General features: G+C 33.0%; 1 protein-coding gene across 2 annotated transcripts in view; it reads right to left on the reverse strand.

Annotated features, from left to right (window-relative positions):
* Positions 1–1,016: 1,016 nt before the first annotated feature.
* Positions 1,017–15,937, reverse strand: part of CHD1 (chromodomain helicase DNA binding protein 1) — a 76,964-nt gene continuing 62,043 nt past the window's right edge. For both annotated transcript variants that reach the window (XM_028162668.2, XM_057541305.1), the window contains 5 exons: positions 13,212–13,390; positions 5,846–5,942; positions 4,832–4,883; positions 4,084–4,294; positions 1,017–2,537 (listed from right to left, as the gene is read on the reverse strand). In XM_028162668.2, the coding sequence (XP_028018469.2) occupies positions 2,192–2,537; positions 4,084–4,294; positions 4,832–4,883; positions 5,846–5,942; positions 13,212–13,390 (885 nt within the window). In that variant the 3' untranslated portion in view covers positions 1,017–2,191. The remainder of the gene's footprint in view (positions 2,538–4,083; positions 4,295–4,831; positions 4,884–5,845; positions 5,943–13,211; positions 13,391–15,937) is intronic.

The following is a 15,937-nucleotide window of genomic DNA, read 5'->3' on the forward strand; positions in this document are numbered from 1 at the left end:
AATAATGAACATATTTTCCATCAATTAATAAATGTTACATACAGTTTTAGGTTTTTCATTCAACTCAGCTATTAGTTGACTGAAATATTCAACTAAACGTAGCATTGTTAAGAAAGTTAGAGCCCATTCCATTGTCTCAAAAATGTAATACTGTTTTATGAAATTTTCACAATAGGATATAATGCAAATGTCCCAGCTACAAAGTGATAAATTAAAAATGCCAACCCTGATCTGTTTGCTCTGTTAATATTATGATTTTATTAAGCATTATAATTTTTTATTAATGCTATCTTGTAGAATAAAGTAATCATTTATACTAATAGTGGAAAAAAGTGAAAAAGCTTAAAAAATGTGTACCAGCACTAAACTGTTTTATCACTTTTATATTTAATTATAATCAGACGTTTAAAAATTTGAGTTATTCCTCTTGTTATCTGACATACCAGGAAAAGACATTCAGGGTAACTCTGGGCGGGGGGTGGGGGGGGGTGGGGGATAAAGAAGCTGTTTTGTACACATAGTGTAAATTTTAGACCTAATTGGATAAAAGGAAAATATTAAAAAATACATCTATGGACAAATTTCTGTACATCACTCCCACAGCTCATCAAAAGATACATTTAAGAATATTATAGGAATATATCAATATACTTATATTTGTCAAAGTTAAGGTTCAAATTTGTTACATCACAGCACACATCCAAGAATGTATGCCACATGATTAAAAAATTCCCACTGAATATAACAAAATAAAAAAATCTGTAAATAAATATAAGGCATTCTAAAATAATATCTGCAGAAAATCAAGAGTCCAACAGAGATTTCTATGATCTAAATTTTACTTCATAGATTCATATATTCTTCAAAATAGATTTAACTGTAGTGCTACACATTAACAATATTCAACTGCTTATCAAAATATCCTTTTCTAGAAGCTAAATGTTACTACTTAAAAAAAAAGTTAAGTGCTTGAGGGAATAAGAATGCAGCAGAAAATTACAGGAGCCCACATATCCTTTTTCTTAAATTTAATTTGTCATATATAAGGTTTTTATATACAATCAGTGTGCATTGTAACAGTTTTTATTAAAAGTCAATCAAGTTTATCTAAAATGTTACCTGGCTGCATAGCACATTTGACATTATTGCCCACATGAAAAGGAAAACAAATGGATTTACAATAACTTTTGGCCATTTGGATTCTGAAAGTGTTCATACACCTACCCTTTTAAACCAAATGCATCTGAAAAAAATGTTTCCAGAGCATGCAGTTTAGATTTTACATTATCATCTCACCATTTTCTTACACAATATTGACTAAAAAAGGGAAAGGAAAGAAATAACATGTATCTAATAAAACAGTCAATATAAAAAGGACTAATGGAATTAAGTGGCCCCTTTCCCCATTTTTTTACATTCTAAACAATGACTCCATCAAGACAAATCATTAAAAAGTGTTATTACACTGATATATATATTTTTAAATGATAAGAAGGCCTGAGTTGGTAGGGAAAGGAACAGTCAAAAAAAGCCTGAGAAGGGGAAGGAAGTAAGGAAAGCTCGTTTAATCCATTTACAGTAATTTACAGCCATTGTTTGTGTGTGTAAAAAGGCATAATAATAGATCACAAACAGGAAATTCCTGGCTATTTTACAGATATAAGTACAGAATTTAAATATTCAAGCTTGTGATGAAAAGCGGCAAGGTGGTCGCAGTGTACATGTAAACAAGTAGCTTTGGAAAGTGAATAAAGTCCTTGAGTGTGTTTTCTTTATTAAGAAAAGAACTCTCTTTCATTCCTTCCTGAAACATGATCACAGGTCAGAGTAAAGTTCATATACAAACATAATTTAAATGGATGTCAGTCTAAAACCACTGACTTAAAAACAGTTTTATCCAGCCTATATGGAAGGGCAGTGTTGAGGTCCCTGTAATAGTAAACATTTTCCATTTCTTTAAAAAAGAAAAGAAAAAGTACTACAATATTTGTAGTACAGTGCAGCATAATCCTTAAATATAAAAATATTTTCTCTTCTGTTGGGATAATAGACCTTGCATCCTGGAAAGAAGTAACAATACTGCTACTGATAGAAGATCTGTTTATATCTTTCAAGTCATGTAAGGCAATTACTGTGTTGGTTTATGATATATGGCTAAAAGAAAAGTCCAGAAAGACACTATCAGTTTTTGTTATGTTTTCCGACTACTCCAGGTATGCTCAGGTGTACTTCTGTGTTCAATTGAGTGTTCAAATGGAGATCTGGAGCCATAAGGAGACCTCTGATCTAGTGGTGATCTAGAGCCACTACTGGAAGCTCTATGGTCCAATTGCCAATCTGAGTGATACCTATAATCCCTGGAAGATTTATGGTGTGTATATTCAGAACTTGACCGATGGTCTGAATGCAACCGATGATCTGAATGAGAACGATGATCAGAATGAGTTCTGTCTTTTAAACTTCCTTCCAAATTTGACCTGTGGTCTCTACTCCTGTGATCATCCAGTTTTCTGTGTTTCTCTCTATCACTATAGTATCTAACAAAAGAGAAATTAGGAATTTTAGTTAAATTAATAATGCTAATTAAATGTTTCCAAATAAACAAAATCTTATTAAAAATAAAACAAAATTACTTTAAAGCATACTTTTAATTGTATACAAATTCAGTGTTTAATCACAAAACTTTATAAGTGAGCTTAAAAATCACTGGAAATATCTCTGCATGCCTTTGGAAAAACTATTCCATTCATTAAACTAAAGTGAAACCATACAAAGCACTTCAGGTAGCATCTAATTTCTCATGCTCATTTTAGATTGGTTGCTACTTTTTATTCTATGCATCATTTGTCTTAATACATCTTAACTATCTGAAAGTTGGAATTAAGAAAACTACATGAATCTAAATACCCCTGAAATCAGAGCCTTTTATGAGCCTGTAAGCAGGAAAAAAAATAAAAACCTCTAAAACAGTCTATGAAATAAATCTGTAAAAGAATTTTTATTGGTTGGTGATGCGTATTAAAAGCTTCCTTAATTTGATTACTTATATAGTAAGACTTGATATATAAGTCATTGTGAAATTTACTCCATACATAAATGTGGCAGTTGGCTAAAAAAATTATGGCAGTTTAATGAAAAGTAATCTCTAAAATGTTTGCCTTTTCAAATAAAATACACCAAACATAATTTAATGGTTTTTGGTTCACAAAAGGTCCTTATTATAAACAAAATAAATTGTTACGTAAGTCTGTGAAATTACAAACATTTACCACTACAAATATGGCTTTTCCTTTTCATTGTGTGCCTTTTTCTAATTTTAAGAGCCATTATACAATTGACATGTTTATAATGTGGCTGTGTTTCTCAGAAGAAATTACTGCAGTGAGCACAACTAGAATACAAAAAAGCCTACTAACTTCCTTATTTCTGATCTTTACTTTTACCCTTCTCAGTATTTTTGTTTGGCTTACAGTAATGATCACTATAATGAAAATATTCCCTTACCAACAAAGGAGTAAAATATATTATTATATTACAGTTGTTTACTACTTAAAGGCTTCAGAAAAATAATAATATATGGAGAAAATGTCCTGATTTCAGGACTATCTCAGATTGCTTCAAGTTTAACCTCAATGAATTGTTTTCACATAAATTAATTACTCACACAAATATTAGTTTTTTTTTTAATGGAATAGAATGTAGAATTCACCATCACCTCACTTCAGCCACAGTCCATCAATCTTTTATTTTACCTTACTTACTATATTTTTGAGTATTTGAGCCAATATTCTCCAAAACCACCAATAATGAATCCCATGACTTATAGAACTCCCTACACTAAACTTTTTTATTGTATACTTTGATCTTAAATTTATAATTAAAAATCCATTCTTATAGAGAAATTCAGCTCTTAATATTAACCAAAAGAACTATATTTCAGTTTTTCTTATTTACAAACGAAACCTTTACCTTACATAAGACTTATTTTGATTACCTGAAGACTGAATTGGCCGATAAAGTCAAATACAGCAAATAAAATAAAGAAGACATCAATAAGCAAAATTTTAAAACTGTCAAGTTTACCTGCTGTCTTGCTTGTAGTGATCCCAATCACGATGATCTTTACCATTACTAAAAGACGAATAGGGTCTTTTCCTAGAGTCACTCTTTTTATAAGAATCTCCCTGATGTCGGTCTTTATGATGATCATGATATTGAGATAAGTGCCTATCAGATGAGTAACTGTCCCTGCTGCTATCATCATGATTTGTATTCTCTTTTAATCTTTCCACATCTGTTAGATAGAAGTGTCCAACTTTTGTTAATGACTTAAAAAAAATACATGGTAAACGAAAGTAACTTCACTGCTAGATGATAAGAAATCCTGTTTCAACTCCAAGTAACAAAACCGGTTCTCAAATACAGGCAGTTAAAGCATTTAGAAAAAGCCATACTAAGGCTTATAAATAGGTTACTTTTTTTTTTTTTTATAAATAGGTTACTTTAATCTGAAATGTGAAAAATCACAACCAAAAAGTATAAGGCCCTTTTCCTTCTTAGACTATACTTTTGTGACTCTTACACAGAAAGAATACATTATTATTCCAAATAATGTTTTTTAAAAATATGTTCATTTCAACAATTATTCTATAATTTCTACAAAGTGGTAATAGGTTGATTTATGGGAAAGTTAATAATAAGCTAAAAAGGATTATTAAGATACTAGATTCGATATAATAACATGGGTATATATCATCTAAAACACCCCCCACCAAAAAACCCCCCCAATTTTAAAATTTACTTTCCAAAACAATTAGCAAGACTTACTTACCTGGATTTCTAATCACTTGAGTATTCAAGTTGCTGTTCTGGTCATTATTTTGCTAAAATAAATGCACATGTGTAAGAATCTTTTAAGTGGCTTCAAACACCCTTATAAAAAACAGGATACAGAAAATCCTTATGCTAAAAGAAGTTCTCAAGATATTAGAATGTATAAATGTAATATTTGCAGATATTTTTTAAAAGCATAAACTATTTGTCCCATGACTTTTTAAAAAGTTTGACTTTGAAATAATTTTAGACTTACAGAAAAGCTGCAAAAATAGTACTGAGGGTCCCCATATGCTTTTTACCAGCTTCTCCTACTGTTAATATCTTATATAACCATGGTATAATGATCAAAACTAAGTAATTAATACTGGTACAGTACTATTAACTGAACTACAGACTTTATTCAGATTTCACATTTTTCCACTGAGATCCTTTTCCTCCAGAATCCAATCTGGTACTCCATTATACTCAGTTTTCATGTCTTCTTAGTTTCCTCCAAACTGGGACAGCTCTTTAGGTTTTTCTTGTCTTCCATGACCTTGATACTTTTGAATAATACTAGACAGCTATTTTATAGAGTATTTCTCAATTGGAGTTTATCTGATATTTTCTCATGATTGGATTGAAGTGATGCTTTTTTGCCAGGAATTCCACAGAAGTGATGTTCCTTTTTCAGTACACAATGCAGGGGCTTCATGATGTCAATATGTCTTATTACTGGTGACATTAACTTTGATTGCTTGTTTAAGGTGGTGTGAGGCAGGTTTCTCCTCTACAGAGCTATTATTTTTCTCTTTGTAATCAATAAACATCTTGGAGGAGATACTTTTAGACTATGGCAATATCTTGTTTTCTTGCCCACTAATTTTAGCTTCCCTTGGAGGATCTTACCTGCAACAATTTTTATTGTGAGATTTTCTATTTCCTTCATTCCTTCTACATTTATTAACTGAATTCTTCTGTAAGGAAAAATGTTTCAATAACATAAAGAAAAAAAGATGCATTAATTTACCTGAGATTCCTGCCGTTTTTTAATAGCATGCTTATATAATTTATGTAATTTTCTTGCATCAAACTCAGTAAACTTAGATACAAAAATCCACAGGTTTCTAGAAGAAGAAAAGGCAAATTAGTCTGGTGGAAAATATTTAGCTTTTTAATGAAATCCCTTCCCTCTACACAGAAATATACACATCTTAGCCCTCTATGGAACACGGTCTCAAGAGATTATTTCTAGCATTTTTTTTTTAAACTTCATATATGGATAAGATTCCAAATAAAACTGGACATTGTTAACTTTTACTTCTCTTTCAAATTCCTTCATTTTACAATCTTTGGATTTGAAAAGTAGTAATCAATCCTAATTTGAAACCAAAGGGAAGTAAACTTACAAATCAGGAAGGGACTCATATTGTGGTTCAGATTAGATACAAAAGGAATAAACTATGTTAATAGTTTGAGTAAAGATACCATCAGATAATATGGATTAAGCCTGTGAACAAAAGGTCCTGAATAATGCATTAAAAAGCAACTGTCATTTTATAATTGTGATGTAATTGTCATGAGAGTAACATGATCAGACACTATAAACCAAGGACAGTATTGTATCTTTAGGTCTCTCTTCCCATTCCCAAGGCTGGGATCAGTAATTGATCATGGTACTCCTTCATGATAAATTCAGATGCAGTCTCTGAATCCTTCTCAACACAGCTTCCTCAGAGCCACTAATAACCAGTGACACTTGAGTTGAAGTCTATCTGCCATCACTGAAAAAGTAACAGCTTCATATATTTACAATTTTTTCTTGAACCACTAGCTTTACAGTAGGTATGTTAAAGATTTTGAATCTTGATTAGCCAATGATGGAGGTTTAGTGGACTACCCAACATCAACATCTTTGCTGAGTCAAGCAATAGATTTTAAGTGATTTTTTAAAAAATAATAAAACTCTGTGTGTGTGAATAATGACTTCCCAAAAGAAAGCCATCTCTCAGGATATTAATTGAAGAAAGAAGGCCTAAGGAAGCAAAAATTCTTAGCTAGAAAATAACTATTCTCATTCTTTTTTATGGGAGAAATAAAGTTATACAGAAGTACTTAATTGAGGGATTTTTAAAAAAGATTTATTTATTTATGGCTGCGTCAGGTCTTAGTTGTGGCACGTGGGATCTTTCATTGCGACGTGTGGGTTTTCTCTTCTCTAGTTGTGGTGTGCAGGCTCCAGGATGCATGGGCTCTGTAGTTGTGGTGCGCGGGTTCCAGAGCGCGTGGGCTCTGTAGTTTGCGGCCTGCAGGCTGTCTACTTGAGGTGCGCGAGCTCAGTAGTTGTGGCACGCGGGCTTAGTTGCCCCGCAGCATATGGGATCTTAGTTCCCTGACCAGGGATCGAACCTGCATCCCCTGTATTGTAAGGCAGATTCTTTACCACTGGACCACCAGGAAGTCCCAATTTGGGGATTTCTGAACAGCTGAGACATATTTCTCTCAAATACCAAGCATCAATTGCCTATGACTACAAAACATACATCGTTACAAAGGCTTGAATGAGAACTGTATAAAGTACCTAACCTGTGTCTGGCTAGGTACTTTATACAGTTTTTATATTTTCAAAGCTCTTTTCTATTACTTAATTCCACAAATAACCAGCCTTTAGGTAGGCACAGTCAATGTAGCAGACAATTTTTAAAATAAACGAACAAATGGGGTAATGAGGCTAAGTGACTTGCCTAAACTCATACAGCTAGGTAAGGCTAGAAGGCAGGGCTCTGGCTCCTAACTCTCTTTCCACTAAGATGAGTAATTCCCAGCCTTTTGATTTTGGACATCGATATGTGTGAAGAGCTGCTTGCTAGTAAACTCCTAAGTGTTAGTAAATTTTGGAAATCAGAAATCTGTGAGTCATACAATAACTGCAAAATTATCCCAGCATATGTGCATACAGAGATGGATATCTGGTGATTTTCTAAAAGAATTCTTGCCAGTGTTGTTAAGACAGTTGTGGCTTTCTCAAGTGTTTTCTTTCCTTTCTTTTTGTTTTATTAATTATAAATTACCATTTATAATTAACTTAGTTTGTGACAGCTCTTTGCTTAACTGTATATATGATGATACCTATTCCTCATCAATATTTTGATCTATAATTTTACAAAAACTAGACTATAAAATTGTACTGCAGTTTAAAAAGCAGTCACCCAAACCCTTATATTTAATGTGCATATGTGTGTGTAATACTCTCAAAATTTGCTTCTATAGTGATACTTCATATAGCCTGTAAAATTGGGCTATTTAAATAAATTATGGCATATTAACAGGCATATCAAGTTATAAAGACTAATATTAGCAGGCTATTTTAAACTAATGGGACATTTTCATAATACATATGCATAGGCTATTTTGTTTTTTTTTTTTTAAATAAATCTGGTTTATTTTTTTTAAGTTATACAATTTTTATTTATTTATTTATTTATTTATGGCTGTGTTGGGTCTTCGTTTCTGTGCGAGGGCTTTCTCTAGTTGCGGCAAGTGGGGGCCACTCTTCATCGCGGTGCGCGGGCCTCTCATTATCGTGGCCTCTCTTGTTGCGGAGCACAGGCTCCAGACGCGCAGGCTCAGTAATTGTGGCTCACGGGACTAGTTGCTCCGCGGCATGTGGGATCTTCCCAGACCAGGGCTCGAACCCATGTCCCCTGCATTGGCAGGCAGATTCTCAACCGCTGCGCCACCAGGGAAGCCCCGGCTATTTTGTTTCTTAATTTTCAACATCATGAAAATTTTCATACATCAAAGATAAAAGAACTTTACAATGATCACCCATATACCTAATACCTAGATTCTCTTATTAGCATTTTACTGTGCTTGCTTTATCACATATGATTCCATATGTCCATCCCTCTGTCAATCCCTCTAGTGTTTGTTTGATACATTTCAAAGAAAAATTATAGGTATTAGTATATCTCCCCCCTAAATACTTCAGCATGCATATCATTAACTGGAGTCAATATTATTTAGTTTTTTCTTTTGAAACGCTCTTTAGATTATACTACTCTCGGTAATCAATTATCAATGAAACGAAAGAATGAAGAAATAGCTAATACCGAGTCATGAAAGATAATTCTTTCAACAAATTTGATAAAAGTTTATCAGATAGCAGTTGGGAAAATTAAATCATTCAACAACTTCAATACTAAATATAGTAAAATCTCTGTAATTTATATCTAACTTAATTAGCCAAATCCTATTATTATCCATTGTTTGTTTGATATTAAATTAGAACAGCTTATTTAAAAATTAAAGTATCAAAACACTGATTAAAAATGGGCAGAGGACCTGAGAGGTATTTTTCTAAAGAAGATATACAGATGGCTGAGAGGCACATGAAAAGATGCTCAACGTAAGGGAAATGCAAATCAGAACCAAAATGAGATATATCACTTCACACCTGTCAGAATGGCTATCATAAAAAAGGAAAAACAAGTGTTGACCAGGATGTGGAGGACATGGAGCCCTCATGCACTGTTGCTGGGAATGTAAATTGGTGCAGCCATTATGGAAAACAGCATGGAGGTTCCTCAAGAAATTAAAAATAGAGCTACCATATGATCCAGCAATTCCACTCCTCCGTACTTTTCTGAAGGAAATAAAAACACTAATTCGGAAAGATATATGCACCCCCATGTTCACTGTAGCATTATTTTTACAATAGCCAAGACATGGAAGCAACCTAAGTGTCCAACCATAGATGAATGGATAAAGAAGTGGAACACTCTCTCTCACACACACACACAAACATTACACTGCCATAAAAAAGAATAAAATCTCGCCATTTGCAACAACATGGATGGACCCAGAGGGTACTATGCTAAATGAAATACGTCAGACAAATACTATATATTTCACTTATACGTGGAATCTAAAAAAACAAAACAAATGAACATGTAACAAACAGAAACAGACTCACGGATACAGAGAACAAACTAGTGCTTGCCAGAGGGAAGGTGCGTAGGTGCATGGGCAAAATAGGTAAAGGGGATTAAGAGGTACAAACTACCAGTAAGAAAATAAATAAGTCACAGTGATGTAACATACAGCACAGGGAATATAGTCAATAAATATAACAACTCTGTATATTTACAAATCACTGTTATATACTTGAAATTAATAGTGTAAGTCAACTATATTTTAATAAAAATAAAGTAAAATGCAAATTTGGTCCTGTTTAAAAACAAATGAAATTAAAATTATGACTAATGTTCAAGGGGCTCTATTAATTTATAAAATACTTGAGTTATTTATTAAAGATAAATGAGTATAATCTGGTTTTCATTTTGTTACTGCAACAAAAGGCTAAAAAGAATCAGCATGTCTTTAAATTGTTAAGAATACTGTATTAGGGCAGTGGTCACCAGAAGATATTAAAACTTTCACTATAGGTATGACATTAACCTTGAAATAAAATTTATAAGCAAACTTAGAAAAAATTAAATGATAACTGAGTGAAGTGAAATCCACAGCAGCTGAGAAAATTCATCGCCTTTAAATGAATTTATAGACTATCTCTAGACTATCTACATTCTACAGTTAACTCAAAAGAGTAGAAGTAGGAATTAATAAACTGTGTTTTTGTTAGTAATTAAGTTTCTTTTTAAGAATACTTTTTCCCTAGAAAAAATCTAGTTGAAATTAGATTCTGGTCCTAATTATATCACCTGCTGAATTGTGTGATCTTGGGCAAAACTCCAGACCTGGAACTAGCGTAAGAGTGAGCATCTTGTTGTTAAAGTTCATGCCCTGTGCGCCTCCTTGGCCATACCCCAGTCCCAGCCCTACAAAGCTATTCACCTGAGTCCATTTTTTTCTTCTCTAAAAATGGAAGTATTAACTATTAAGATTTCCTAAATACAGCATTTTTAAAAGGATCAATTAGAATGAAGCATATGAAAGTACTTTGATATACAAATGAAACACAAATACACATTATTACGGTTATCACTTGATTGTAAGTGATTTTTAAATAAAAACTAGTGTTGCATTTCCTCACTATTCATTTGGTCAAAATATTTATATATAAACATCTATAAGCAAGAAATAAAGCAGATTAATTATGGTTACTGTAAAAGTTTGCTTAACATCAACTGCTGTATAATTATGGGTGAAGTCCCTATCTTTAAAATTACAGGTAAGGTCTTGATCTTCCTTCCTTTTGTAGAATCAGTAACTGTAGCTGTGTTCTGTGGGGTGGAGTGGAGTAGGGCAGGGTGGTCAGAAGTTCAACCTTAACACAAGGGACTCTCCCTTGCTTCTACATTTTTCCCCAATCTTTCTCTAAGACAGCACTCAGACCAGAGCAAAAACGAATTTGCTTTTGAAATATTTTTCAACTGGGGTCTTTCTGTTCGCCTTTCCCAGTTAAAGGAATCTGGTATAACCAGAGACAGTGGCAGCAGGAATAAGTACCAAGGAATATGAAATCAAGGAAGATGAGAGCTAAATGTAAGAAAAACAAAAGCTAATTTGCCTAGCTGGGTAAAAAGAGGAATACAACCTTGGGAGGTAAGGGCGAACACAAAGAAAAATGTCTCCTGGCTATTTGGTCTCTCTTCTTTTAAAGGTTTTTTACCTCCCCTCCCCCATTTCCTAATAACAACCTAAACCTGAAATAACATCCAGTTGTATTAGTCGACATGTAATTTCAACGAGATGCTGCTTATTTCTAATCTAGAAAGCAGGTAAAATAGATATTCTGCCTTCTTCACAACCTCAAAAATCTAAACTCTATATTAAGGTTTAAAAACTGGTATGTAGTACACAATTAAGTTTTGTCAGAGAGAATATAAGCTCCTTTACACTAAAAAGTAGAAAATAACTTTAATATAATCCTTTAAATTAACTAAATTTAGCTTTAAAAATAACTCACTGCATTTCCTTTTTTTCCCTAATTTTATCAGACAAGCAACAATCAAGAATATGTCCGGGAGCCACTGACAGAGAACATTTATTTAACTTTGGATCTTAAATATAAAAAGATAGAGGAATTCCGCTATATTCTCATTTAATCCTAGTATATATAATTAAACTCTACTGTATTCATGTCCTGTGGTTCTGTACTTTAGGGGTCCCTGTATGAGTTGATAAGAGCTTGAGAAGGATGGAGTAATTCTATTTTACGGTATTTAAGGAAAGCATTAAGCTCCGGTGTATATATACTCCAACCATAAATAAAAGATTCAACTAGACACTATGAATAGTACTTGAGAATTATTGCCTCTCACTCTGCATAATATATCTTATCATTATCCTTCAATAACTGAAAAATATGCAGTGCCTTATCATTTTACAGATGATAATACTGGGGGGCTCATAGATATTGGTAACTGTTTAAGGTCACAAAGCCAAAAATTAGCCAGGATGGAACTAAGCATGCATGTCTTGTAATGCCAACTCCAGTGATCATTCCATGTCATTATAGGCACATGACTTTAGGCTCTTCTTCATGTCTGTGAATGGCTTCAGTTTCTTTAGACATGAGCTCAGTTTCACTTGTTTTCAAAAGCCTAGTGATCACGATCAACTTCTATCTCCTCTTTCTAAAATGGGGGTCCTGGTTGAGTTTAAGAAGAAAAGGGACAAGGATAGAAAATTTTTTTTTAACTTTTGTGTAATCATCATGCCTCCTCCAGAAATGTGTCATTAAAGTTTTTTGTTTTGATATGTAGCTGCACTACATGTAGCAAAGAAATCAGAAGGCTAATAAACAGATGTCTATGACTGGTTTATGCTCATTTTATTTTTTTCCTATCCTGTCTAGTCGTCTGGCTTAACAGTGTCCTGGATTTGGTAATCATTAAGTGATTAGTATATATTATAGCAGTTCAGATTTATAATTTTAAAATCAACTGTAATTTTAAAATCAATCAAATTGCTGCCACTTCTAAGATGAAGAGGAAAACAGAAGTCTGCATTTTACATTGCTTGAGGACATTGAGTTTTGCAAGGCTTTACAGTGATACTTAGAAGATGAATTGCTAAATTTATCTAACAAATTGGTACACCAACCTCTGAAGATATTACTGAGAATAATTTGATAAATTGTGGAGATTTTTAAAAATAAAATGCAATCTGAATTTTAATGAAATGACTTTCACTATTTATTTAAAGGCAGAGATGCCACCTGTGGTTTATCATGATGCACAATTAAGTAATCACTTATTTATAAAAAGCTTTAAAGTTAAAGGAAAAAGTGAAAGCAATCATCCTCAGGTTACCTTTTTAAACTTTTTGTTACCTAAACTTCAGAAGTAGAAAAAAAATTGAAATACAAGAAACAAATAGATGGTTACAAAATTACAAATTTAACACTTCCTGAAAAATACATCACTTACTTTCTCCACTGCTTGATTTGTTCAGGATTTGTATACTCTTTCAGACATTCCGTGATATGGTCTCCAATTTTTATTAAGCATTGTCTAGTATGTTCCAGTTGTTCTCTTTCTGAAAGGCCTTTCTCGGGCCTATCAAGTTGCTTCAAAGCTGCTTTGACAGGCCTCATTCTTTCTTTACACTTTAAAACAGGAAAATAAGAACACAAATACATGTATTAAAACCATGAATTCAACAAAGATCTACTTTCAATGATACTTACTTACCTGAGTAAAGATAGCATTGTCTAATGCTGAAATGAGCATTAAATCTCACCTCACAGCTCTTAAACATCAAGCATTTTTCCTTCAGACTTTATTCAGAAAGCAAGGCTTTCCATTATCATTTATCTTTGCCTAAGTAAAAGCCTTGGATTTTACTTACTTTTTATAAAAATGGTTACTTTTTACACTGTAGAACACCATTCTAAACAGACGTAACGTTAAAATATTTCAGAGTATAACTTAATATTATGTATTGACTATAATATAGAATAAAATGTAAAAAAAGATCTTTATGTAATATATTGGCAAAGCTATTTTTATATATAAATACATAAATAATAATCTTTATATAATATAGTGGCAAAGCTATTAACATCAATATAGCTACAAGTATAACCTGTCTATTCTTGGGGCCAAAGTAGCTAATGATGAATTTTGCTTCTATCATATCTGGGCAGTCAGGACGTGGGGGTAGTTGATGGAAACCAACCTCTTCCTTGGCCTACACAGCACTAGCATGCTAGTAAAAGGACAACACACCCAAACTGTACCATTCAGTAAAGTCCAATTTGTGTAATAAAAACTGTTAACCTTATACCAAAACCAGAATTAAAATATTACTAAAAAAGCAAACTGCAGATAAATTTTATTGTATACAAATACAAAAACAACTTTATAGTAATTATATCCATGAGTAGCAAGTTGGGTTAGCTTGGGGAATGCAAGGATGGATCAACTACAGACAATATATTTAGTTGACCCAATGCCACCATTTATTTGAAAAAAGAAATCCTTACATCACTGCTGTGAAGGGCCTTTCTTATTATCAATTAAGTGTCTATATTATATGTGCGAATTTGTTTATGAGTACTTTATTCTGTTTTATTGACCTGTTTCTCCAAATCAGTTGGGAAACTTTCCATCTTTTGTCAGGAATAATTTAAATAACACTGGAATCATTTATTCTTTAGTTAAAATTAGAACTCAGCCAAGCCTAATGTTTTTTTAAAAAAGGGAAATTTTTAATTTCCTTTCTAATTTTTAGTGTTACTCATATTTGTTCTCTACATTTTCTGTTTCTTGTTCAATTTTCTAGTTTATATTCTGCTAGAAAATTATTTATTCAGCATATGTAGGCTGAATACATACTATATTCTAGGCATTGTTCTAGACCCAGAAAACAGAGCAGTAAATAAAACGGAGACCCTGCTTTTATGGAACCTATAGTCTAGTAGGAGAATAGAGCCAATAAATAAACAAGACATAGTGTTTAAGATGGTGACAACCATGATAAAAAAATAAATAAACAAGAAAGAACATGGAGCTTTCTACCTTACTTAAGATTTCAGAGAAGGGTGATGCTTGAGCAGGTATCTAAAGAAAACGAAGGAGTAAGCCATTTCAAGCAGAGGGAAGAGCAAGTAAAAATGTCCTACAACTTGTCTGACATGTTCAAGGGAACAGTATGAATTCCAGTGTCGCTGGAACCAAGTGAGTCAGGCAAACAGCAGGAGATGATGGGAGTAAACCAGATGCTGTATCTTTTAGACTATTGTTATGAATCTTTTATCCTGAACGAGAGGGAAAGCCATTCAAGGGTTTTAAACAGCAAAGTAACATGGGGTGACTTTGTTATCCCTGTAACAGTTATTGTCAGTCTGGGTTGCTGTGTGGAGTACAAACCGGGGTACGAAAAGGGCATAGAGTGAGATGGGAAGGGTGAAAGCAGTGAGAACAGCTATGAAGCTATTGAAATAATCTAGGAAAGAGATGGCTGTGGCTTGAACCAGTGTGTTAGAGCCAATATGATTTACTCATTGACTGAATGTGAGTGGAGGAAAAAGAGAGGAATTGATACTAAAATCTATGCTAAGGTCAAGGCCTGAAGATGGGAACTGGAGCAATGATAACTAATATTTATAAAGCACTTATTAGGTACCAGAGGCTGTGTGTTCGTTGTTTTTAATTTGATTCTGACAATAGACCTTCGCAATACCATTCACTCTATTTTATAGAAAAAGAAATTGAAGCTTAGAATGAAATGACATCTGTGAAACCCAGTTTTGACCTCAAACACTTTCTTGACTGCTAAATTATACTGCTATCTAGGAAGACAGATCAATAAGACACAAGAAAATCAAGAGATGCTAAATGAGGCAAAGATGTCAAGAAAAATGAAGACTAAGACCAGTGAATTTCTTAGTAATCAGAGCTATTCCCGAATACAATAAAATGTATATACCAAGAAAATCTTAATCATATAAGCTCAGAAAATCTGGCTCTGGAGTCCATGTTTAAAACTATTCCAGTATTCCTTTCCATAATACAAGAGATTTTAAATCATTTGTGAAGGTTAATGAAGAAGAAATTCATGCACTGGGCACAAAAGGAATCTTTCCATTTCACTGGTTATATGAACAAGTCAGATGGCTAAGGAGGAAATATGGGCAAAGAAGAGGCAAGAG

This window comes from Balaenoptera acutorostrata, chromosome 2 (assembly GCF_949987535.1).
Source record: "Balaenoptera acutorostrata chromosome 2, mBalAcu1.1, whole genome shotgun sequence".
Classification (NCBI taxonomy): domain Eukaryota; kingdom Metazoa; phylum Chordata; class Mammalia; order Artiodactyla; family Balaenopteridae; genus Balaenoptera; species Balaenoptera acutorostrata.